The sequence below is a fragment of the Phaenicophaeus curvirostris genome, chromosome 2 (assembly GCF_032191515.1).
Source record: "Phaenicophaeus curvirostris isolate KB17595 chromosome 2, BPBGC_Pcur_1.0, whole genome shotgun sequence".
Lineage (NCBI taxonomy): Eukaryota > Metazoa > Chordata > Aves > Cuculiformes > Cuculidae > Phaenicophaeus > Phaenicophaeus curvirostris.
In genome coordinates, this window is record NC_091393.1 from 106,257,872 (window position 1) to 106,281,062 (window position 23,191).

The following is a 23,191-nucleotide window of genomic DNA, read 5'->3' on the forward strand; positions in this document are numbered from 1 at the left end:
ATTAAAGAAGCATTAATTAAAGAAGCATTTAGACATCACCCTTAGGCACATGGTGTGAATGTCGGGATTGTTTTGTGCAGGGACAGGAGCTGGGCTCGACAATCCTTGTGGGTCCCTTCCAACTCAGGACATTCCATGATTCTACGGTATCCGCTCCAGGACCTGACGCTGTGTAGACAGTAGGAGCTGCATTTTTAGCTGGCATGATGTTGACCCAGCAGCACTGATGATCGTGATAAGCCCTTCTCCTTTTGGTTTCTTTCCCATCTTCAGGCACTTTACTGAGCTCCTGTGTGCTCTTGACCTGGCTTTTAGGGGACTACAGGCAACCACCTTCAACCTGACTTCAAGTAATGCCTCTACAGCTTGAACTTTGAATGCTGACATATCTTCTCATAGCAGTTTTCTGCGGGGAATTTAACAGTCTTGGTGTCAGGTTTCATAAAGACAACACTTAAGCTCCATCCTTAAAGACATCAAGCACCCAAAAGTAATGGGCTTGGAAGAGGGGAGTGGAAACAACTTCATTTTCACTTGACACCTTGGATCAGATGCCTGGCAATGTCAGAGGAAGCTGTTCTGCCTGCTGCCTTAATTTAAAGCCCAGTTTGTTCCTTCTTGCCTGGAGGCAAGGGGATTGTACTGCACACACCAACCACCATGTCTGGATTCTCTGAGATGCCAGCTGCATGACATCTCCCATTGTGACAGGGCCTCAGCCATTACTTACCTGTCAAGTCCTATATCAGGTAAACTAACTCAACAGCAACATCTTCTTACTCAAACTTTCAGCTATCCAGGAAGTACCTATGTCACACTAAAAAATCTCCATCCTTTAGTTTGTAGTAGATTAATCACCTGGGGGCAGGCCTTGAGGTCATATTTTCTTTGACGTTAAAATGGCAAAAATTCCTCTTCCTAGGCCTTAGCTATCGCCCCATAAGCAATATGAGCTGCTTGTCCTCTTTCTCCTCCCTGTTAACAACCATGAATTAGAACAATTCTTTTTCTTTTTCAAAAGCTACCAGTCCTCCTCATTCTTTGTTTTTATTTCTCTCAACACCACCATGTCTTGCTCACAGGCACTATTTTTGAGCTTTCAGCCCAGACAGCCCTCAAGCCCTGCTGTCCCCAACAGGCCCCCTCTGGCCCAGCCACTGGCACTGGGACTTCCAGAGCAGAAGTCCCGCTGGTGACGTCTCATCTGTGCAGGAAGCAGTGGAAATGGAGACTTTTGCAAAGAGCCTCTTTTTGCCACATCATGCTCTGAAGCACAAGTATGAAGCACAAGTCTTATGAGGAGCAGCTAGGGAATTGGGATTGTTTAGCCTAGGGAGGAGGAGGCTGAAGGGAGACCTCATTGCTCTTGACAAATCCCTGAAAGGTTGTAGTAAGGTGGGTGCTGATCACTTCTCCCAGGTGACAAGGGGTAGGATGAGAGGAAATGGCCTCAAGTTGCACCAAGAGAGTTTCAGATTGGATATTAGGAAAAATTTCTTTACAAAAAGAGTGGTGAAGCACTGGAACAGGTTTCCCAGGGAAGTGGTGGAGTCTCCATCCCTGAAGGTGCTCAAAAAACATGTAGATGTGGCACTTCAGGACATGGGACGGTGACGTTGGGCTGATGGTTGGCCTGGATGATCTTAAAGATCTTTTCCCAACTTAATAATTCTACAATTCTATTCTACAATTCTGTGATAGCCCCCCACCATCTACAGTACACAAACAGCTTCAGGAATCCACCCTGGTCCCCATTCACAGGTCCTAGATTGTGTATCATCTACTGCAAAGCACAGCCAAGATCCCAAATCTGTGCACAAAATGATAACATTTATTGAAAGAGTAATTTTCTTTTTTTTTTTTAATACAAAAGAAAGCTCTGTACATAGTACTGTGATTACTTCCACATCCTTCCAGAAACACAACCCTGGAAACTGGAGGGAAAAAAAATATAAACCCACACACACTTATGCGTACACACACGCACACACGCACACACGCACAACCCTCAAACCAATAAAATGAACTAAAAATGTCACCACACAATAAATGCCATTTCATCCCTGATACACAAGTGTTCTTACAAGTCTGCACTTAAATAAAATACACCATTAGCGTTTAACCAGCAGTTGCCTTTGGGAAGCCAGGGAGGGGATGCAAACACCCTTTAGCAGCAGGGGCACTCCTGCCATCCAGGCCCAACAGCTCTGCTCCTCAGTGCTGCCAAAAGCAAAGCAAAGCAAAGCCAGCCCACAATCACGTGCTGGGGCAAAGGACAATGCAAACCCCAGCCTTCTCCCTGGATGAACTCCTAGGTACCCAGCCTTGTTTTGGAAGCATCACTGAGCAGTTTTCATACACCTAGCAATGGGGCACTGCACCACACTCCCCATAGCTCTGAGCTGCGGGGTACGCACCACTCCTGGAGAAATGATATCAAGAGGAGGCAACACAGAGATCATTCTCACCAGATGGGCCACCCCACTCCCCACAAGCCCATCCCAGGCTGCAAGGCTGTTCTGGGAGCTGTTTGCAAGAGGGCTCAGAGGGGACCTGTCCACATCTGTGCACTAAGGAGTGACTGTACAGGGGGAAATACAGCCTGGCTCATCAGCTAGGAGTTCAGGAGATGCTACCTACGCAACAAGCAGGGAGAGCAAGGTTCAGCCACTGCTGGCCACTCACCACCCTAGGAGGAGTGGGATTGCCCATATCCCTTAGAGAGTCACATGCAGCACTGCTCCACACCAAGAGGAGTGACAGAACAGTCACAGGTCCCAGAACCAGAGGAGAACAGGGTGGCCAGCAGGAAACCCAGTCCATCTCTGGTTCCCAGGCACACTGCAAACCCCTTGGCTCCTGAGGGATGGCTTTTCCGCTTTTAGAGAACAGCCACTGCTTCACTTGCTTTCTGCCCATTAGGCCCTCAATGATGGGTATGGAGTCTCAGGACAGGTAAGTGGGAAACAAGCATCCCACTCGGTTCAGCTTGATCCCTGGCACATGCTGGTGGGTGGAGAGCGCAGCTTAAACGCTAATGCTGAGGGAACATGTCCAAGGTTACAATACAAACTGAAAAGCAAGGCCCCTTTCCTGCCTCCACACCCACCCACCCCTCTCCCATCCCCCTGGTACAAACCCCATGAAAACTGTACAGGAGCCAAACTTTTATTCCTTAAAGAATTACATAAATACTGAGTTTAACACTTAGAAAAATAAAGTCATTTTCTTTTTTTTTTCCTTTTTTTTGTGTCTTTTTTTCTCCAAGGCTTCTTTTGTCTTTAACTTAAAAAAAAAAAAAGTTACAGTAGCTGCTTCTTCCACTAAGGATTCGGCAACTTCTCTCACTTGCTTACTCTCTCTTCAGGAAGAGGGCTAGGTAGCAGAGCCATTCACAGCAGCTCCCATGCAGGGCCAAGCATGCTCCAGCCCTTCTCCCCTGGCCTTGCTGACCCTGCACAGGCATCACGGCTGCTCTTCTGCAGCCCAGGATGTCCTGCAAGTCACCCTGGTGCTCAGAGGAAAAGCCTGCCACCTGCCCAGCAGCTCACTGCCCCAAGGGCTCTTCCCTTTGACACTTGAGTTGTTTCTCCACCTTGCATCAGACACAGAAATTTAGAAAGCGCTGGCTGGAGCTGCAGGGGGATGTAAGAAAGACCCAGCCACGTTCCCCTGGATGTACGAAGTCCACAAGCAGTGTGAGGGCTGAGAAGAGTGTGGAGCTAGGCCGGCCATGGAGCCCCTCAGGAACTCTCCGGGACATCGTTGCTCTCCTGGGCATCCACCGACCACCTCAGCTGTGCGAGGGCAGCCGCCAGGGCAGAGCTGGGCAGGCTGCAAACCTGCCAGGCGGCCCAGTGAGGAGGCACTGAGGGCAGAGGGCTCACTGTAGTGCATACGAGGAGGACAGGGCCACGTGCCCCAGGCTGTACCTGCCCTCCAGAGGGAGGACACAACAGCCCAGCCAGAGATGCACACGCAAGCCCATTCAGAGTCCAGGGCGAGTTGCTGTGGCCAGGACCTGTCACCCTCCACAAAGGCACATTGCTGAGGCCAGCAGCACAGCCTCGGCCCGCTCCACTCTGAGCTGCACCCGCAGTACGGCTCTGGGTCTGAGTTGAGCCCCATGCAGAGCAAACACTCATGGGCAAGGTGACTCGAAGCACCCAGAAGGAGACAGAGCCTCCAGCTAGAAACGGCCCACAGTATTTATTTACAGCGCAGAGCAATCCTCCCCTCCAGAGACAAGTTTCTTTGGCTGGCGTGAGACAAGCACAGCTATCGCAGCATCCAAAGGCCCCCAAGCCCTGCATGGCCCCAGTACAGCTCCACTCCGGATGGGTCCTGCAGCCCCACGCACATGCCTGTGCGTATGCGTGTGTGGGTGAGTGGGTGCGTGTGTGTGTGTGTGTGCATGTGTGAAGGAAACGTGAAAAGGCAACAATAAATAACTGGTGCAGTCTGTACGAGAAGGAATTGCTGCCAGCCCTGGCACTGGCATGACGAGCCAGGGACAGTACAAGGGCGGTAGCAGAGGCCTCTCACTCACTCTTGGTGCTGTGCGAGGTGTCCAAGTTGACCACCTGCAGTTCTGTCAGGCTGCTGCCACTGCTGCTCTGCTGCCCGATGACAGCCATCTAGAGAGAAAATGGAGGAGGAAGCACTGGGGGACAGCGTGCCCTGAGACGTGTGCCAGAAGCCAAGGTGGCACCATCCTTTCTGGGCATCTGGGCAACACTTCCTCTCCCAAGGGTGGGTGGAACCAACATCTTTCCCACACCTGAGGACTGGCCCTATCCAAGGGCCAAGGTCCATCCAGGCCCACAAAGGATGTAAAGGCAGGGGCAGGGCAAGGACAGCTCTTGAACACCTGCAAATACCCATCTGTGCCTACCTGGTGAAGCTGGACAGCCGACACTGGGATCTGAACGGTGCCTGAGGGAGCCGTCAGGAACACTTGGGGGACGCCACCTGCCAGAGAGAGAGAAAGAGAAATTACACTGTCCCTTAAACACTGCTGCCTCATGGGTCCTTTCTCTGAGCTCTATGGAGCTTTACAAGGATGAAGGTACCTGCTTGTATGCATAGAAGTATAGGATCATAGAACAGTTTGAGTTTGATGGGACCTTAAAGATTATCCAGTTCCAACCCCCCTGCCATGGGCCGGGACACCTCTCACTGGATCAGGTTGCTCAAAGCCTCAGCCAACCTGGCCTTTAACACGTACAGGGATGGGGCAGCCACCACTTCTCTGGGCAACCTGTGCCAGTGCCTCACTACCCTCACAGGAAAACAGTTCTTCCGAATACCTCACCTAAATCTCCCCTCTTTCAGCTTAAAAACATTCCCCTCCATCATATCCCTGCAGTTTCTGGTAAAGAGACCCTCCCCAGCTTTCCTGTAGGTCTCCTTTCAGTACTGGAAGGCTGCTCTAAGGTCTCCCTGGAGCCTTCTCTTTTCTAGGCTGAACAAGCCCAACTCTCTAGGCCTGTCACCATATGGGAGGTGCTCCAGCCCTCAGATTATCTTTGTGACCTCCTCTGGACTCGCTCTAACAGATCGTAGCAGAAAGCCACATGCACTAGTTTTCCAAATGCTGGGAGAAGCAGGCACAAACTCCCAATTCAAGTCTTGCCTGCATGGGTTCCTTCAAACTGCTTTGCCCTCTTATGCAACCATAGGTCCTTCCCAGAGTCTCCTAGTTCACTCCACTGTCATGCCACCCCTTCCAGCAACCCTCATCCTTCTTCTGCTGCAGACAGCGCAAGCCATCCTCTGCACAGAATGGTGAGATATAAAAGCATGTATCAAGGACCACCCCAGCTTTGTACAGCCACGAGGACTGCTTAGAATAAAATCGTTTGACTTTAATATACAACCTAAATGCATGCAAGGAGAAAAATCAGGTGCCAGAGCACTTAAAGGAGCACTGACAAAGACAGTTATCTTACCTTGATCCTGGACCTGGCCATGGGACACCTGCATCGCTGAGGGCGCCTGTGAAAAAGCGTTGAGGACTGCAAGTCCACCATCTGCAAGGCCAGACGTAGGTGCGTACATCACTGCGTGTGGGCTCGGGTACATCATGTGGCCACCCACAGTCGTTGGCACAGGCGACGTCATGATGGTCGCTGGGAGGGTCACTGGCACCAGGACAGACTACATGTGAGCCATACAAAAGGAACCCGCTACACTCACGCGCCTGCTCAGCATCCTTCCCTCAGTCACCCTTGGCAAGCTGTCCTGAAGCAGCAGGAGCATGGAGATACCCATCTTGTTCTTGGGGAGAAGCCTCAGGGAACAGGCAGGAGAGTTCAAACCATTCCTTTCATGAGTGAGTGTGTGAGGGCAGAAAAGTCCATTAGCCAAACATCCCAGGACTGAATTCAGCTTGAGATAAAGCTTCCAGATGAAATTTTAATAAAGCTGTTGAATTCAGATTTTGCTGGCAACAGAGGTGTCCTCTGCATATAAAATAAAAGTCTCAAGTAGATGTGAGCCAATGCCCTGTGCTCGGGACAATTCTAGCTCACTAGAACCATCTGAGAACTTGGCAATCTCGGTGCTCTAAGAGCAGATGACATCTACAGAGGCTCTGAAATCCCTTGTAAAGTGCCCTATGCACAGCAGCATCTACCTAGACACAGGGACTGGCAACAGGGATAAATACACCTGTGAAAAAGTCAGAAAGGCTGGGATAGAGTTGGTCTGAAGAAGGATTGTGGGCAGGGAGCAGGCATGAGGTCTGCTGGTGTGGGTTGTTATCAGCAGTGGTTAGGAAGACAGAACACGGTCACCGTAATGTCTCACTTACCTGTTCCGCTGGAAGAGGTCTGGGTAAGGTCAGTGCTGCTGTCACTGGAGGGAGACGTTTGCTGCGGTGCCTGGTGCACCTGGATGGCCTGGACAGGGACCTGCTGAGCCATGGTCCCACCTGGGAAGAGAGAGAAGCTCATGAGACTGTGGTTCAGCAGGGATACGGACACCCTGGGTCAAATGAAAGCCACACAGACGCTCTCCAGTCACACACAGCTCTGCAGCACGGCTCTGCACTGTGCTGGAGAAGACTTGCCACATGCAGCATCTGGCAGAAGCCATGCCCTGCCCCAAATAGCAGGCCAAATCCTGCTCCTCCCTGGCACAAAGGGACCAAGGAGGGGTTACAGCTGGCCTACAAGGCTCCAGAGAAAAGGAAAGGACACTGCAGTTTTTGTTCAGCTCCCAGGCACGGTTCAGGGATGTCTCCTTCTCATTACTGGCTCCACCAAGACACAACACAGAAGATGTGGGCAGGAGTGGGCCCATCACATGCCCACAGCACTGCCATGCTCAGCCAGCCCTGCAAGGATCATCTCACTGCACCAAACAGAACAGCGAGAGCACAAATGCCCATGCCTGGGCCCTGCTGCATTCACACTTTGGAGCCCAGCTCCATCCTCCACAGGGTGTTTCAGGGGCAGCTTTCTCACCCAGCTTGTGACCTCAAGGACATCACAGTGCCCCACACAGGGATTAGAGACCATGGGCCAGAAGGTGGGCACCCAAGAGCTGCAGGGGCATGGCCACATGGCCCCCTCATCCAGTCCACTCACTGTAAAGCTCTTCGGCTCCAGAGATGGAGCTTGGTACAGAAAACTCCCCTTAGGCTCAGTTCCTGTCTCCAGAAGGAAGAGTTAGGGATGCCAAAGACCAGGAATCACTGGGCGTCACCCTCAGACTGGGCATCTCCCCACATACTATACCACAGAGACACAAGCTGATGACTCTCTTAGCTCCTCTAGATCACAAGGCAAACCCAGTCCCCTTGCATGGGATCACACTGATCTCATGCATAAGGGCTCCAAGAAAGCACACAGACTATCAGCCACTGACCTGGGCACAAATAGGGAGGACGCAAGAAGTACTGACTCATTCTTAACGCCAGTCCCTACCTGATGGCTGCCCCACCAAAGGAGCTCTGAAACTCCAGCCAGGAGCATGTCCAGCCCTAGCGCAACACCTGGAGACCCCTGATGCAGCACAACAACAAATTCCTACAGAGGACAATGCACACAAGGCAGCACAGCAGCACCACTCCCTCCTCTGCTCTGGGTCTCTCCTAAGCTATCGTTTGCACTATGGTTCAGTGTATGACTGCAGACCCAAACAGAAAAGCAAAGGCAGCTGCTCAGAGCCAAATGCCAGCACCCAAAAAAATACCCATGAGGCATTCCCCTGCAGCCTCCTTCCATCAGTCCTAGCAGCACAGTTTAGCCTCAGCACAACTGTACCGGGGACCTGCCTCCTCTTTATTTGCTGTCCACAGGGGAAACCCTGGGGCAGGAGACTGACAACCTGCTGCTTCCCTTGGTCTGTGTCCCCCAGGATGCTGCTTCTGCCTACACCAGGCATTCTCTGCACTGTCTTCCAGTCTCTTCCCCACAGCCAGGGTACTCTGTGCTCTGCCTCCTCTGCACACCCACATCAGGTGGGGGTGGGCTCTCTGGCCAGAACCAGGATGCCCATGGACATCTCCATCCCCCCAACCTCAAGCAAAGCGGAGGAGAAGCGAGTGCTGACCTGCCAGCGACACGATCTGCCCTCCAGCTCTGGCAGGGAAGCGGGAGACTGTCTGTTGTGCCTGCTGCAGCGGTCCAGCTGTACCCGTGGCCCCCTGGCCCTGCTGGCTGGAAAAAGCCAGGGAGCGTGGCTGTAACTGAGTGAAAGAAATGGTAGGGGTCCCCGGAGAAAGGGAAGCACCTGCCAAAAGGAGGGAGAAAGAAAGGCTTTGTCACCACCAGCTCCTTTCACTCCCTCTGGGCTTCTCAGTGCTGCCCTGGGGTCACAGCTCAGCTCCCTGCCACAATATCCTTCCTTCCCAGCAGCAGGGCCAGCTAGCAGCACTCTAAGGAAAGTCACTACATGACCCTTCGTCTTCAGCCACAGGGCTTAAGAGTCCCAGCCAGGCTCACCCTACAGCAGCAGCCAATCTGGTTCCTCCTGCCACTAGGTCTCTCCTCTGGAGAAGGCAGCAACACGCTCCAGGTACAGAGGTGGATGGATGCAATCCTCAGGCACTGACCTGACATGAGAGTGAAGCCGGTGGGTATTGGCATGAGGCCCCCAGACGTCACTGCACTGGCTCCAGTAGTCTTCAGCACTGTCCCGTTGGCACTGGTGACGGCATTGGGGCTGATGCTGGCAGACACTGGCGCCAGGTAATTAGTGATAGGGAATGACGGGCCGCTGCTGACCTGCATGGAGGTCGAGGTGGTGGGGGCTGTCTGGATGGTGGACGTCGTCCCCGGCAGGTTGGTGACAGTGAACACTGGTTTCAGTACGTCCTGGGGAAAGAGAGATTGTGACAATTCAGACCAGCCCTTAGATCTGTTTAACATCTGCCTGTGATACCAAACTAGGCTCCACTGGTTGCTTCCCCATGCTAAACCATAACCCCAAGAGCCCACTGCCAGCACGTGGAGCAAAGCCAGGAGAGGAGCTGTTTGTACAAACACGAGGAGACTGTGCCCAACAACGCAGCACGAGGAGAGCTGGAGAGAGCTCAGCGTAAACCTTGGATACAAGCCCATGGCCACACAGGTCCCCTGAGAGACTTCCCTGCAAGATACCAGGGGATGAATCAATCCTCCCCAGAAGTCCCCACAGCCTCCAAGAATGGCCTCTTTTTGGCACACAACAGGCAAAAGCAGATCTTGTAGGAACAGAGGTAAAGGCAAACAGAGTCTTCTGTCAGGAACACACACCACTTCCCTTACGGCAGGAAACACATGGTCAAGAACTAGCCGAGAACTGGCTCTTAAAGGCAGCTGTAGGCCGAAACCAGAAAGGTGAGGTGAGCAAATCCAAACCCGCAGACCAAGGAGACCCAAACCCAGTCCTGGGGAATGGAATGCCCCCATAAATCTCCTGGAGCAAAGGGGAGAAACTGGCATGGGGAAGCACCCATTGGCCAGTCCACTGGCAGGAGATGGGCATGAGACAAATGCTTCCAAGGGACCCCTCAGCACAGGAAGGACATGGATCTGGTTAGGCGAGTCCAGAGGAGGCCACAAAGATGATCCAAGCGCTAGAGCACCTCCTATATGAGGACAGGCTGAGAGAGTTGGGCTTCCTTAGCCTGGAGAAGAGAACGCTCCAGAGAGACCTTGCAGCAGCCTTCTAGTACTTAAAAGGGGCTACAAGAAAACTGGGGAGGGGGCTCTTTATCAGTGACAGGACAAAGGGGAATGGTTTCAAGCTGAAAGAGGGGAAATTGAGATATTAGGAAAAAATATTTTCCTGTGAAGGTGGCGAGGCACTGGCCCAGGTTGCCCAGAGGACTTGTGGATGCTCCGTCCCTGTAGGTGTTCAAGGCCAGGCTGGATGGGGTTTTGAGCAACCTGATGCAGTGGGAGGTGTCCCTGCCACTGGCAGGGGCTTGGAACTGGATGGGCCTTAAGGTCCCTTCTGACCCAAAGCACTCCATGATTCTGTGACTCTTTGTTAGCTATGGCCAGCAGACACCATGGTTCTGCAAGGAGCATCAGAGGTCTATAGCTAAGGGCAGAATTGCCAGGGAAGCTGAGGACTGGGAGGAAAAGGGCCCTGTGCTGGGCCAACACTAGCCAGGCTGCAGGGCACGTAACACCCTAGTTTCTGCAGCCACAATGCATGTGTCTGGACCTGGCTTGGATCTGCAGGAATGACCAAGCCCAGCATGATCCCTGCTGTCCATAGCAGTCACACTTCACTTAATGCTTCCTTCTAAAACCCCCTTTTGGATATCCATGGTGTCTCTCCCGCCCTGCTCGGCTGGCCAAGAGTGGACTGCAAATAGAGTGATCCACAGGAGACGATGCCACAGGACACCAGGGAGCTGCTGACCCCGTGCCCCACCAGGGCTTCTGGCACGCCTGGGAAGAGTTAAGGCTGCCACACTCCCACCCCTTCTGCTGCAGGCTGGTGGGCCCAGCTCTCCCACATGCTAAGCCGTGTTCCCAGCTTGTCAAGCTGCCAGGAACGAGGAATTCACAGCTCAACGAACAGCTAAAAAAGGGAAGGCAGTCCATTTTGGACAGGGGGAGCCAATCCCAGGCACTCAGCCATGCCCCAGGGCTTGGGGAGAGAGGAGAGCAATGCCCCTCCACCTTGGCAGCGCACTCCCCAAAGTCCGAATTAGAAGATGCACGTGATAACATAGTAGAGCCCAGCAGAGGCACTTTCCATGAGCTCAGCCACAAACTCCTGCCACCCCACATGGGACATGGAGGCTGTGGGCACCTTCCCCACATGGGTAACAGGGCAGAGCTCCCCACAGCCCACAGAAGCCATTGCAGAGCAGGGTGGGTCCTGTTCCCAGCTGGAATAGCCAGGCTCCTTCATCCCCAGGTATAGCAGCCCTGAAGCTGTACACCCCTGAGATATAATCCCTAAGCAGCCATGGCACTTGATATCTCAGGGCTGTAGAAGGTACCCCAAAAGGTTCACAGCACCAACTCGGGTGATTCCCAGGACTCCCTAGAAGCACGAGGGCAAACTTCAGTATGACTAGAAGAGCAAAGGTGCTCAAGAGGGAGGCTGTGCCAACCTTGAACCATGCACACTCCATCTCTGCTCTCCCTACTCTGCCACAGGTGAGATTCAGATTCCTCCCATCTCAGCTGTGTTTCTCCTGGGCTGCAGCAACAGCTCTCAGGACAAAGAGCTGGGAAAGACCTTGGGATTGGACAACCATTGCCTTCTCCCCATGGCTTCTGGGCTGCCTACGAGCCCCTGGGCACCTTGGCTCCTCCCAGGACCCTGCAAAGCCCAGACTACGTGCGCGAAGCCAGCCTTCAGTAGCAGCCAAGTCATGGGTCACCTTTAGCAGAATTTACCCAAGAGGCCACAGACAAGCCCTGAGGCAGCACAGCAGTTCTGAAGGTCCTTCCCTTCCTGATCTAGATGCCCCACCACAGCTCAGTGCAAACTTCAGTTTGCAGAGTGCTGCCTAGGGAATCAACATGCAACAGAGAGGTGCAGCATAGCAGCAGGAAATGTTCACACAGACACACATCACTGTGCATGCTTGATAAACTCTATACAGCATGAATGGACCACAGCACACGGCCCAGGCCATCTCATGTGCACCCTGGACCATATTGGAGTCTTAGGGACAGAAATGATGCCACTCCACGGCTTCTGGGGGCTGCCTGTGACAATGCTTCAGTATACCAGCCAGTATTGTCATGCAGACACTGCAGGACAATCGGCCTTGGTGGTACATGGGAAATCCCAACCTGATCTCCAGATCTGGTCTGTGTTCCAGATGGGGCAGAAAGTCCCACTTTTCCCCTATCCCAAGAGGTGACCAGATCAGGGCTACTCCTATGCTCTCAACCCAGCCTAGAGCACCTGAGCTTCCTCCAGAGTCCCCTCTCCCATGGGGCCAAACCCTGGCTCCCATGAGGGCACTGCGTCCTTTGGGGCTTGTAAAAGATCAGACAGGCCAGTGCATGACAGTATTATCATGAGGATAGAGCTGCTGTTTTGAAAGCACAGCATGCCCCTGTCCCAGGCACAGTCCCAGCTCAGTTCCACAGCAGGGAGTTTGCATTTGGCACAGCAGGAGGATCTCACCTGCTGCTGGCTGTGGTGCAAAGGAACTGCCATTGAGTTGCTGCCTGCAGGTAACTGCCTGGCTGCATCACTCCCCCTTTCTGTTGTGGCAGCTGAACACAAGCAGTTTTTAATCCAGACAGAAGCCCAGCAGGCAGAGTTCAAAGGAAGGACAGGGAACAACTGCCCAGCTCTCTCAGAGAATCCTAGATGGCTGGACCTAACAGTCTAGGCACTTTATTTCCTGCTGCCTGCTCCAATGAGGCAGCCAAATCCCAGTCCTATGTACCACTCATGCCTCAGCAAGAAAGTCAGCCACCTGGGATGGCCCACCCATAGGCTCCCTGCATCCTCAGAGGGCTTCTTGGTCCATCTGAATCAGTGTGCTGTCTGCCAGAGCACCAAACCAGGCTTCCAGGCCTGCAGAAGGCAGAGCAGGACTGAGGAGGGGCAGGGTGAGGCTGTGCCTAGCCCCAGGGCTTGCCATGACAAGAACCCTCACTCAGCAGGCCGAGGTGGGCTTAGCCAGAATGTCAAGCAGCAGATAGGGCCACAGGGCTCCTCCAGCCCCACACCAAGCACTGGCTGTGGCCACAAGGCACCCCACACCAAGCACTTGCACTCATGAGTACCGGGATGGAGCTTGCAGCAGCACGCTAAGTAGGGCCTGCATCAGAAAGCAGGCAGAGAGAAGCTGTGTTTAGAAGATCTCCTCTGCAGAGGAACCACATCCCAAAAGCACACTTCCTTTTGGGCCACCTAGCAGTATTTTCAGGGAAAGCCTTAAGGGATACAATGTGGACAAGCCCCATGCCAGGGACAGGTCAGCTACTGTGCACAGCACTTCCTGCACCTCCAGTTACAGGCAATTTGTTTCATTATGAAATGCCCATGGGACCCACCTTTTCAGCCAGAAGCCCAAGAGACTCAAGTCCTTACAAACACAGGCTGCACAAGGGAGAAAATGCTGGTGACAATGGGCTCCTTTGCCTACTTGGAAAGGAGCTGATACAGCTCACATTAGGAATCAAGAGGCACCCAGGGAAGTCATAGAATAATTTGGGTTGGAAGGGACCTTAAATATCTTCCAGTTCCACCCCCACTGCCATAGGCAGGGACACCAGGGTGCTCAAACTGGGATGGGCAGAGCTGTTGTTGGGCTCCCATCAGCAGGGAGCCTTCCCAGGGACTCTTCAGGGCTCCAGCCATCAACACCTTGGCCATCACAGCTCCTCTGCCTGCAGGGATCTCTGGGACTGCTGATACTTATCAGGGTTCAGCAGTGATAAGCTTTTGTTTGTTGCAGCACCGCACACATGTGGGGAAGGCAGCATGGAGGAATTGTGGCCAGCAGGTACTCCGCAGCACCATGACCAGAGCTGTGGGGCTGCCACAGGATACAAACGTGCAGCCCGACACACCTGCAGCCTCAGACGATTTGCTGTGCACATCCCAGGGCTACACTCGCTGCCTTTGGGATTACAGCACAGATCTCAAAACATTCTTCTCCTCCAGTTTCTGCCTGCTTAATTAGCGGCTGCTGTGTGGCAAGGATGCTGCTATGGCTTGTGTGCATTGGCTGGAGGGCTCATAGAGGAAAGCCACAGTTCATCTGGAAGGCCGCTTTTGCGGCAAGCCCAGTACCAACATCACAGGCACGGGCACAGCAGAGCTGCAGCAACTCACAGCACCCAGTGGTACTTCACACACACCCAGGAAGCTGTGGCACAACCCCCAGTTCAGCACATCATCCCAGCCTCGCACCACAAACTCCTCTGCCTCCTATCTCCAAGCACCTGTGGACGCAAGCACCAGCCTGCAAAGGAAGCAGCAGGGATACAGGAGCCAGCTTTCTTGCAGCAGCTCCAGAGAACAGCACAAGGGGATGCAGGGACAAGACGGAGACCTTCCAGCAGAGTAGAGCCATCACTTGACTCTGCACCCACTCTCTGCAGCGCCCTGGACAAGAGGTAGGCGAGGGCCGGTGCCTGCAGGGACACCAGGCACAGAGCAGAAGTGGTTCATCCAGCAAAATGTTTCCATTCCCCATGTCCTCCCTGCCCCCTTCCAAAACAGCACCAAAGCAAGAGACAGCTGCAGCTTATAAGGAATGTGAGGGGCCCTGCCAGGGACTCTGGCGAGGGAAACCAGGCCTTATAAGGCCATGGAGGCAGAATCAAATTTTTATCAATGAGTGCAAGAGCATGGAGACACCCAGGGAGAGATAACGATGCAGAGAGCCGGCCAGGGGGGTGGGCTTGGCCAGTGGGGAGCCCTGCTACAAAGGCCAGGGCCAGGACACCTGCCACTCACTTCCCCCCCTCTCCGAATTGCCGCTGCTGACAGCCAAGTGAAGGAGCCAGCCCTGACAGGCCACAGCACAAGCTCGCTGGAGTCACAGCGTAAGAGGACCCATCCTCAGCTTCCCAAGCTGCTACTCAAGAAGAGCTGGAGATGTTCAGAGTTTCCAGCACAGCCCAACAGGCACAGTCTGAGACCCACAGGCTGTCCAGGCATGCAGCTGAACACGGGAACATTACCTTTGTCTCCCCACTGCTGTCTGACTCGGACACCTGGTAGGTGAGGTCCGTCTCCTCAAAGCCCGTGGCGCTCATGCGCTGGTCAGTGGTTGGGTCCGAGCGCGGGGGCGAGTCTGGGGAGTTGAGGCACGTTTGGATCAACGCCTTCCCCGTCTCGCTGGTGATCATGGGCTGCAGCTTCCGTGTGGCAAACGTGTACACATGGCCTGTCTCACTGGCCACCAGTAGCAGAACTTGAGTGCCAGTCAGCGTGGAGAGCTCGTAGGCCTGCCAGCAGCACAAGGGAAGAACAGGGAGTCAGTCACAGACGGCAGGGACACATACAGCGCAGGACAAGAGTCCCTGGTGTGTTCACATACTCCCAGCAGCTCTAGCTCCACATCACCCCAGAAGAGCTGTAGCCTCCAAAACCAACTCAAGACTGCTTCCCCACAGGTTGGAATGCCCTGATCTCCTTTAGCATGCCCTCAGGGGATGTGCATGACAAAAGGCCACAGTGGTCCCCTCTGGAGAGTAGCAGGAGGGCATGGAAATCCCAGCTGCATCTCCAGACATTTGGTTGCTTCCCCCCTACCTCTGCAGAGCCAGGCAAGAGGATGCTTATACCACGTGTCTGATACCCTTCCCCCTGACATGCCAGCCGGGCCAGGACCCAGATTCCCCTCTCAGTCATCACTGTCCTGAACACAGGAGCTCCCAAGCACCCCTGCAGCGAGGCTACCATCCCCTGGGACTGACCAGTGGCATAAGAACACTCTTCATACACCCTAACAGCACTCTCATTGGTCCCATGTGAGCTGCCACAGGCAGGATGGCCTCATGCTGCAATCCCGCGGAGCCAGGATGTGCCCAGCAGAACCCCTCAGCCAATCACACGTCCCCAGGGCGCTTGGTACCCTTCAGCCCTTCCCACCTTCCCAGGGTACCCAAAGCCCAGTTCAGCTGGGATGCCACATGGCCCAGCTGGTCAGAGGATGCTATGAGCGCCAAGTGAGATGCAGATGAGCCAGCAGCATCCAGCTGCATACCAAATCCGCCCCTCAAATTCCTAATCTGCCTTTACGCAACAGCTCCAGCCACCAGGATCAAGGGAGAGCCCTCTGGACTGATGAAGCCAGTGGGGCAGAGATGTGCTGAAGCACCCAGAGAGCAGCCCCAAGGAATCCCAGTCAGCTCCAGGCTGCACCGGGATGAGCTTCCTCCTCCAGGTGGAACAACTGGCTGGGGACTGTCGGGTGTACTGGGCGTTCCTGGGATGCTGCTTCTTCATCCTCCTCCCAGCACAACAACCGGCTGGGAACCACCTGGTGCATATCCCTGGGATGCTACTGCTTCTTCCTCCTCCTCCTGGTGCAAGAACCCACTGAGGACCATGGGGTGCATCCCTGGGATGCTGCTGCTTCTTCTTCATCTTCTTCCAGGTGGAATAACCGGCTGAGGACCATCAGGCGTACTGGGCATCCCCGGGATGATTCCTCCTCCTCTCAACACAACAACCGGCTGGGGACCACTAGGTTTATCCCTGGAATGCTCCTTCCCCTTCCTCCCGGTGCAACAGCCGGCTGGGGACAACGGGGCGCATCCTTGGGATGCTCCTTCCTCCTCCTCCCCGTGCAGTGACTGGACCGGGCTTATCCCTGGGATGCTTCTTCCTCCTCCTCCTGGCACAACAACCTACTGAGGACCACGGGGCACATCCCTGGGATGCTTCTTCCCGTTCCTCCCGGTGCAACGACCGGATGGGGACCACTAGGTCTATCCCTGGGATGCTCCTTCCCCTTCCTCCCGGCGCAACGACCGGATGGGGACCACCGGACACACCGCCGGGATGCTTCTTCCTCCTCCTCCCGGTGCAACGACCGGATGGGGACCACCGGGCTTATCCCTGGCATGCTTCTTCCTCCCGGCGCAATAACCTACTGGGGACCACGAGACACATCCCCGGGATGCTCCTTCCTCCTCCCGGTGCCACGACCGGCTGGGGACCACCGGGCGCATCCCCGGGATGCGGGGCCAGGACCGCGGCCGCTCCCCGGCGCCTCGCCCCCCGGAAGGCGCCGCTGCCGGGCATCCCACCCCCGCCCCGTTCCCAGCCCCGGGAAGCGGCCGCCGTTTCCGGGCCCGGCCCCGCTCCGCCCGCGGGGGCCCCGTTCCCTCTCGATTCCCGCCGGCGGCCGCACCTTCTTCATGATGCCGGTTTTCCTCTTGCTGAAGGTGGTGTAGCGCCGCAGCTTGTTGTCGATGAACTCCATCTTGATCTTCACCCGGCCCCGCGTCTTCTTGCCGGGCTTGGCGCCGCTGACGCCGCCGCTGACGCCGCTGAACCCGCCCGCCACCGCCGCCGCTCCCGCCGCGGGCCCCGCCGCCGCCGCCGCCGCCTCGGCCAGGCCCCGCTTCACTCCTCGCCGCTCCAACTCCTCCTCCTCGCCCGACTCCGAGTCCCCCTCGCTGCCGCTGTACAGCGCCTCCCGCTCCAGCCGCCCGCCGGGCTGCCCCGACACGGCCGCCCCGCCGCCGCCGCCGCCGCCGTTGGCTCCACGAGGCACCGGCGAGCGGCCCAGCGGGGAGCCACGCGCCAGCGCGGCGGCGGCGGCGCCGTTCCCGGTGCCGGCCTGGCTCGGTAACATCGCGGCGGCGAGCGCGGGTCGGGCCGGGTCAGGCCGGCCCCGCCATGGCCCCGCCGCCCGCTCCGCGCTCACGGCCCCGCTGCGCCGCCGCCGCCGCCGCCCCCGCCGCGCCGCGCCGCCCCCATATAAAGCGATACAATGTTGCCTTTTATGGAGAAGCCGCTCCTTATATGGGGCGAGCCGGCGCCCCGCCGGGAGGCCGCGCGCCATTGGCCGCCGGCAGCGCGGCCGCCGCGCCCATTGGCCGCCGGGGCGGCGCCTCGTTTGCATACGCGCGCGTCACGCGCAGATTGAAACACGCAGCGGGGCTCTTAAAGGGGCCGCGGCCCGCACCCCCCCGCCAGCCGGACGGGACGAGGCACCCGCCAAAGTGTGTATAGAGAGATATGTAATATAGACTCGCAGACTCGGTGATATACCTCTGACATCATCCAGTCCAAACGCCAGCCCCACACCACCGTCCCTACTGAACCATGTCCCAAAGTGCCACCTCTACGCGTTTTTTGAACCCCTCCGGGGATGGAGACTCCACACTTCCCTGAGCGGCCTCTTCCAGTGCTTCACCGCTCTTTTAGTAAAGAGGTTTTTGTCTCAATAGCCAGTCTAAAGTTCCCCTGGTGCAGCTTGAGGCCATTTCCTCTCATCCTATTACTTGTGAGAAGAGAGTGGCACCCGCCTCGCTAGGACCTCCTTTCAGGGAGCTGCAGAGAGCACAAGGTCTCCCCTCAGCCTCCTCCAGGATAAACAACCCCAGCTCCCTCAGCCGCTCCCATGACCCCTGTGCTCCAGACCCTTCCCTAGCTCCGTTCCCCTTCTCTGGACACGCTCCAAGCCCCTCAATGTCCTTCTCGTACTGAGAGACCCAAAACTGAATGCAGGATTCGCGCTGTGGCCTCACCAGCACCAAGCATGGGGACAATTCCTTCCCTGCTCCTGCTGGCCACACCGCAGCTGATCCAGGCCTGTTGGCTTTCTTGGCCACCTGGGCACTCTTCCAGGCCTCACTGCCCCGTCTCCTACTGCCGGCTCCAGGCACTCGTGTTCCCGTAGGGGACACCCTGTGTTCCTCAGGCTCCCTGCCGTCCTCAAGACGCTCTCAGGAGGAGCCCCCGACTAACCACTCTGCCTGCATCTTGGTGATGCCACCAGGTGTTCCTCCAGGCAAATCTCCACTCACAGTCTGTGGAGGACAAGGTGCTGACCGATTGCGTCTGGTGGGTACAGGGTCTTTCTGGGGTCAGGAGGGGCTGCAGAGGCACTGGGGCCTGCATGGATCTTCAGGAGTGGGCAGGGCACAAGGCTGGGAAGATACCACTTAAAACCAGCAATTGTCCAGGCACAAGTCAGAAGCTGCCCAGGGGGATGGTTGAGTCACCTTCCCTGGAGGTGTTTAAAAGATGCGTGAATGAGGTGCTGAGGGGCATGGTTTAGTGATTGATAGGAATGGTTGGACTCGATAATCCCGTGGGTCTTTTCCAACCTAGTGATTCTATGAAAAGGGGTCTCCACTTAACAGTATGAGCCACAGCTACCTTTAAGTACACAAGGATAGAGAACAGGGTCCTGTATTACACCTGTCTGAGGGTGGGATAGATGGCCAATACCCCTGTCCCCTGAGGAGATGGCTGGGCTGGCCCCAGTACACAGACAGGACCTGTGTCCACCTCCCCTTTGCAGCTCAGAGGGTTCCTGGCAGCTGGACGAGCCATGTCCTCCATTCAGGTGTGAGCCAGGACCTCCATAGGAGAGGGACAGCCCACACAGGCAGGACAATGAGGCACGTGGGTCAGGAAGAGTGCAGGAAGGATCACACAGCCCCAGAGCTCAAAACTGTGAGTATGGAGCCACATCCTTGCCTGAGAAAAGGGATCTCCCACACCATGTCCTACAAACTTGAATTGCAGCCCAGAGCAAGCCCTCACCTCTGCCAGCACCAGCCCTGCTGTTTTGCCTCCTGGGGACCCCCATGGAGGGTTCCATAGCTTGCACAAGCCCTTTCCATATCTGTCTTATCACTGAGAGGACACGCACCCTTGCCAGCAGCCTTCCAGCTGTCTCCCACTCTTTAGGGCCAGCCTCCTACGGAACAAGGGAGTGACTGCAAAACCAACCCCCCCCCCCCTCGCCACCACCACCTCCCCCTCCTCCCCGCCAGCCATGCTCCTCCAGTGAGCACACATGCCATTTATAGCTCCCAGCAGGGCTGCTGGAACTCACATGCCTCCCATCACATGCCCTGTCCACCCTCCCTTCCAGCTGAGCGCAAACTACACCTGGCATAGGTGAGACAGAAGCCTTGCTGTGTTATGCCTGGCTGAGGAAGGGTCAGCGAGACCCTCTGCGGGGCTGGAAGCACCAGTTAGACTGAGACCAGCTGGCACATGGAGCTGTCACCCAGAGCCAGGCTGGTCCAGCTCCTCAGCACAAGTGTGCAAACACTGCAGGTAACAGGATTGGGGTTCCTCTTGCCCATGGGGCTACTATACTCTCCCTTCTTCTCCCCTCCCGTGACCTTTGGATTGCAAGGCCATGTGGACGCCTTTTGCTCGCCAGGCTACAGGAGTCTGAACAGGCAAGAGGTGGGCGCTGCTCAGATGAGGCTGGCTCATCCCTTCTGCTGCCGTCCTCTCCCTCCCCAGCCTCATCTTGGGGACACATTCCGAGATGTTTGTCTCACTTGTGCTCTGAATGGGACCAGAGCATCCAGCCTGCCGTAAGCTTCCTGGCACACTCATCTCTCAGCAAGGCAGTCAGATACACACTGTAGAGCCAAGCCCTGTCCCCAGGCCACCATCACCCATAGGGCACAAGTTTTCAGCAAGGCTGGACCTCCCCAACCAAACCAACACCCAGTGGCACTCGGAAGCAGCTTAAACCAGGTTTTTGGCCACTTGACAGTCAGGGCTGACAACACCCCAATCATAAAATTCACATTTCTAACTCTCTTCTTACACAGCTGGGGGCACAGCACTTGGCACTGTGCCATAAAAGCCTCTTACCCGATTACCCCGAGGGATTCCTCCAGGCAAGCTGTTGCCTGTGCCAGCTCCACTGTAGCATGGGACCTGCTGCCAGCTGCCTCTAGCATCACTGCAGCCCTCTATGTCCCCTCTGCATCCCTCCTCTTGGCCACTGCAACAAGCCTTTTCTCATCCTTTTCCAGTTCTTTATCCATATTTCAACCAAGGAACTATAAAACATTCTCTGTGCTCAGCACTGGGGTTGTGATGGTTTTCATCCTGCTACAGATCCATTGATATTTCAGCTGCTTTTTTGGCTACTGCTGAGTACAGGTAGTTGCCAGATTTATTCTGTGAGCAGTAACACCTAGACTGGAGGTACTGCTGCACACATAAAATGAGATTATGGGCTTTCTTAATATGCTATTTTTGGTCATCAGAGGGGTGCTTCTGCCCTTCATACATGATATCAGGGAAGGGCATGAGTGGTGCAGCTCCATGAGGGGTGGGTAGCCAGTGGCTAAAGGTGACACTATGCCCTCACTAACAGGTATGGTAACACAGCACCTGAGCAGAGACGGGTGTTGGTAACAAGGTCCATTCACAGAGCAAGTGATGAACCACATCCAGCATCCATACTGGAGACAGGAGACAGACAAGACTGGATTATAAGACTAGAACATACACCTAAAACACAGGGCTAGAGACAAGGCCAGAACAGGAACACCTACAAGATTGCTCAAATCAAAACTGAAGGGCCAGGCTTGAGCTTAAATGTGGCTTAAGAAGGTGGGAGGTCCCACATGAAGCTGCTTAGGAGAATTAATAATAGAATGGGTTGGGAAGGACCTTAAAGCCCATCCAGTTCCAACCCCCTGCCACAGGCAGGGACACCTTCCACGGGACTGCTGCTCAAAGCCTCGTCCAGCCTGGCCTTGAACACGTCCAGGGATGGGGCAGCCACAGCTTCCCTGGGTAGCCTTGTTCAGTGTCTCACCACCCTCACAGCAAAGTATTTCTTCCTAAGATCTCATCTAAATCTCCCGTTCCCCCTCATCCTGTCCCTGCAGTTCCTGATCAAGACCCCCCTCCCCAGCTTTCCTGTAGCCCCTTTCAGTACTGGAAGGCTGCTATAAGGTCTCCCCAGAGCCTTCTCTTCTCTAGGCTGAACAATCTAAAGTCTCTCAGCCTGTCCTCATATGGGAGGTGCTCCAGCCCACAGATCGTCTTTGTGGCTCTCCTCTAGATCCGCTCTAACAGATCCATGTCCTTGCTGAGGACTCCAGGACTGAATGCAGGCCCATTAGTTCCCCCACAGGTGCCTGACACAGCTGTGGCAGAGCCATAGTGCAGCAGAAGAAATCAGAGCAAACCAAAAAGTGCTTTTCAGAGCTGGATAGTGGATCTGTGCACCCATTGCCCCAGGGTGCTCAAAGCCTGCATAGTTGTAAGGAGAACTTGGATACGTTTCTGGCAAAAGAAAACATCAAGGACTGCTGGAAATGCCTGGTTTGGATGATCCTTGCACTTTAAGGAGTTGTTAGCTGGGACAGTGCATACCTTGCATCCTCTTATACTGTTCAGTAAATGTTCAATTTTGGCCACAGTTGGTGGCCAACTAGATGGACCTTTGCACTGATGGATCCATGCTGTTCTTTCTAGGTTGTCTTCCTTTCCCAAGTGTTTTTTGAAGATGTTCCTTCAATTTGGGCTGAGGCCATTGGATCCCACCTCTGTCAATTATCCAAGTCCTTCCATTCTCCTGCAGGGGCCCTGATTTCCCACTCTCCTGCACTGCATTTAGCTAGGACTGTATTTGCTTGCTGTTTCCAATTAGTTTGGCCAACATCTGTCCCACCCCCAAGGATACAGAACTTTTTTATTACATCACTCCCAAAAATACACAATCCCAACCCCCATCTTTCTGCACCCTTTGGGTCTGGAGTTTGTCGTAGTTTTGGTGCCTTTCCATTTGGGTGCTTCCTTGTAGTCATCAGGTCTTGACTGCATGGTAATCAGGCATTTGAGTCCCTAGGATATGTTGGGATAAAGCACCCCATCCTGTCCCTGCTCAGAGAACCAGCCCACGGCAGCCGTGTCATTCCCCTCACAGTACACATAGCTGTCTGCATGCAAGAAGCTTGCAGAGCAAGACTGACACTCTAGAGGTGCTTGGCATCTCTGTTCTCTTGCTGTGGCATCACAGAGATGCTGCTTGGTGAGGCCACCACAAGTGAAAGTGCCTGGCTCCACCTCTGGTCCACCAAGGAGTATTTTGTGTGAGCACAGCAGTAGCCCGGCCACTCTGCCAGGGTCCAACACTGGGCAGCAAGGGGGAGCAGAAGGGATCATTTAATTGCAGAATCACAGAGTCATGGAATGGGTTGGGTTGGGTTGAAACGGGATTTCAAAGCCCATTCAGTTCCACCCCCTGCCATGGGCAGGGACACCTTCCACTGGATCAGGTTTCTTAAAGCCTCATCCAAAC

At 55.0% G+C, this 23,191-nt stretch overlaps 1 protein-coding gene across 4 annotated transcripts; it reads right to left on the minus strand.

Moving 5' to 3' along the window:
* Positions 1 to 1,809: 1,809 nt before the first annotated feature.
* On the minus strand, positions 1,810 to 17,868 carry SRF (serum response factor). Of its 4 annotated transcripts, none has more exons than XM_069850357.1 (8): positions 17,297 to 17,848; positions 15,117 to 15,383; positions 9,062 to 9,323; positions 8,560 to 8,739; positions 6,815 to 6,934; positions 5,952 to 6,159; positions 4,895 to 4,971; positions 1,810 to 4,637 (listed from the first exon to the last, which is right to left on the minus strand). In XM_069850357.1, exons 1-8 carry the CDS (start codon positions 17,741 to 17,743, stop codon positions 4,546 to 4,548), a joined length of 1,653 nt encoding a protein of 550 aa, XP_069706458.1. In that variant the 5' UTR covers positions 17,744 to 17,848; the 3' UTR covers positions 1,810 to 4,545. The 4 variants fall into 4 exon arrangements, with proteins under 4 accessions (XP_069706458.1, XP_069706459.1, XP_069706460.1 ...); XM_069850358.1 differs by having other exon boundaries at positions 5,952 to 6,143; positions 17,297 to 17,847; XM_069850359.1 differs by lacking the exon at positions 8,560 to 8,739 and having other exon boundaries at positions 17,297 to 17,868.
* Between the last annotated feature and the right edge of the window lie 5,323 nt (positions 17,869 to 23,191).

What these genes read in the sequence shown, in the direction of transcription:
- SRF (XM_069850357.1), bottom strand. Translation starts at nt 17,743, where the DNA reads ATGTTACCGAGCCAGGCCGGCACCGGGAACGGCGCCGCCGCCGCCGCG. An exon ending in AAACCGGCATCATGAAGAAG is followed by an intron (nt 15,384 to 17,296) that starts GTGCGGCCGCCG and finishes TGCTGCTGGCAG; the next exon opens with GCCTACGAGCTCTCCACGCT. An exon ending in ACAGCAGTGGGGAGACAAAG is followed by an intron (nt 9,324 to 15,116) that starts GTAATGTTCCCG and finishes CTCTTTCCCCAG; the next exon opens with GACGTACTGAAACCAGTGTT.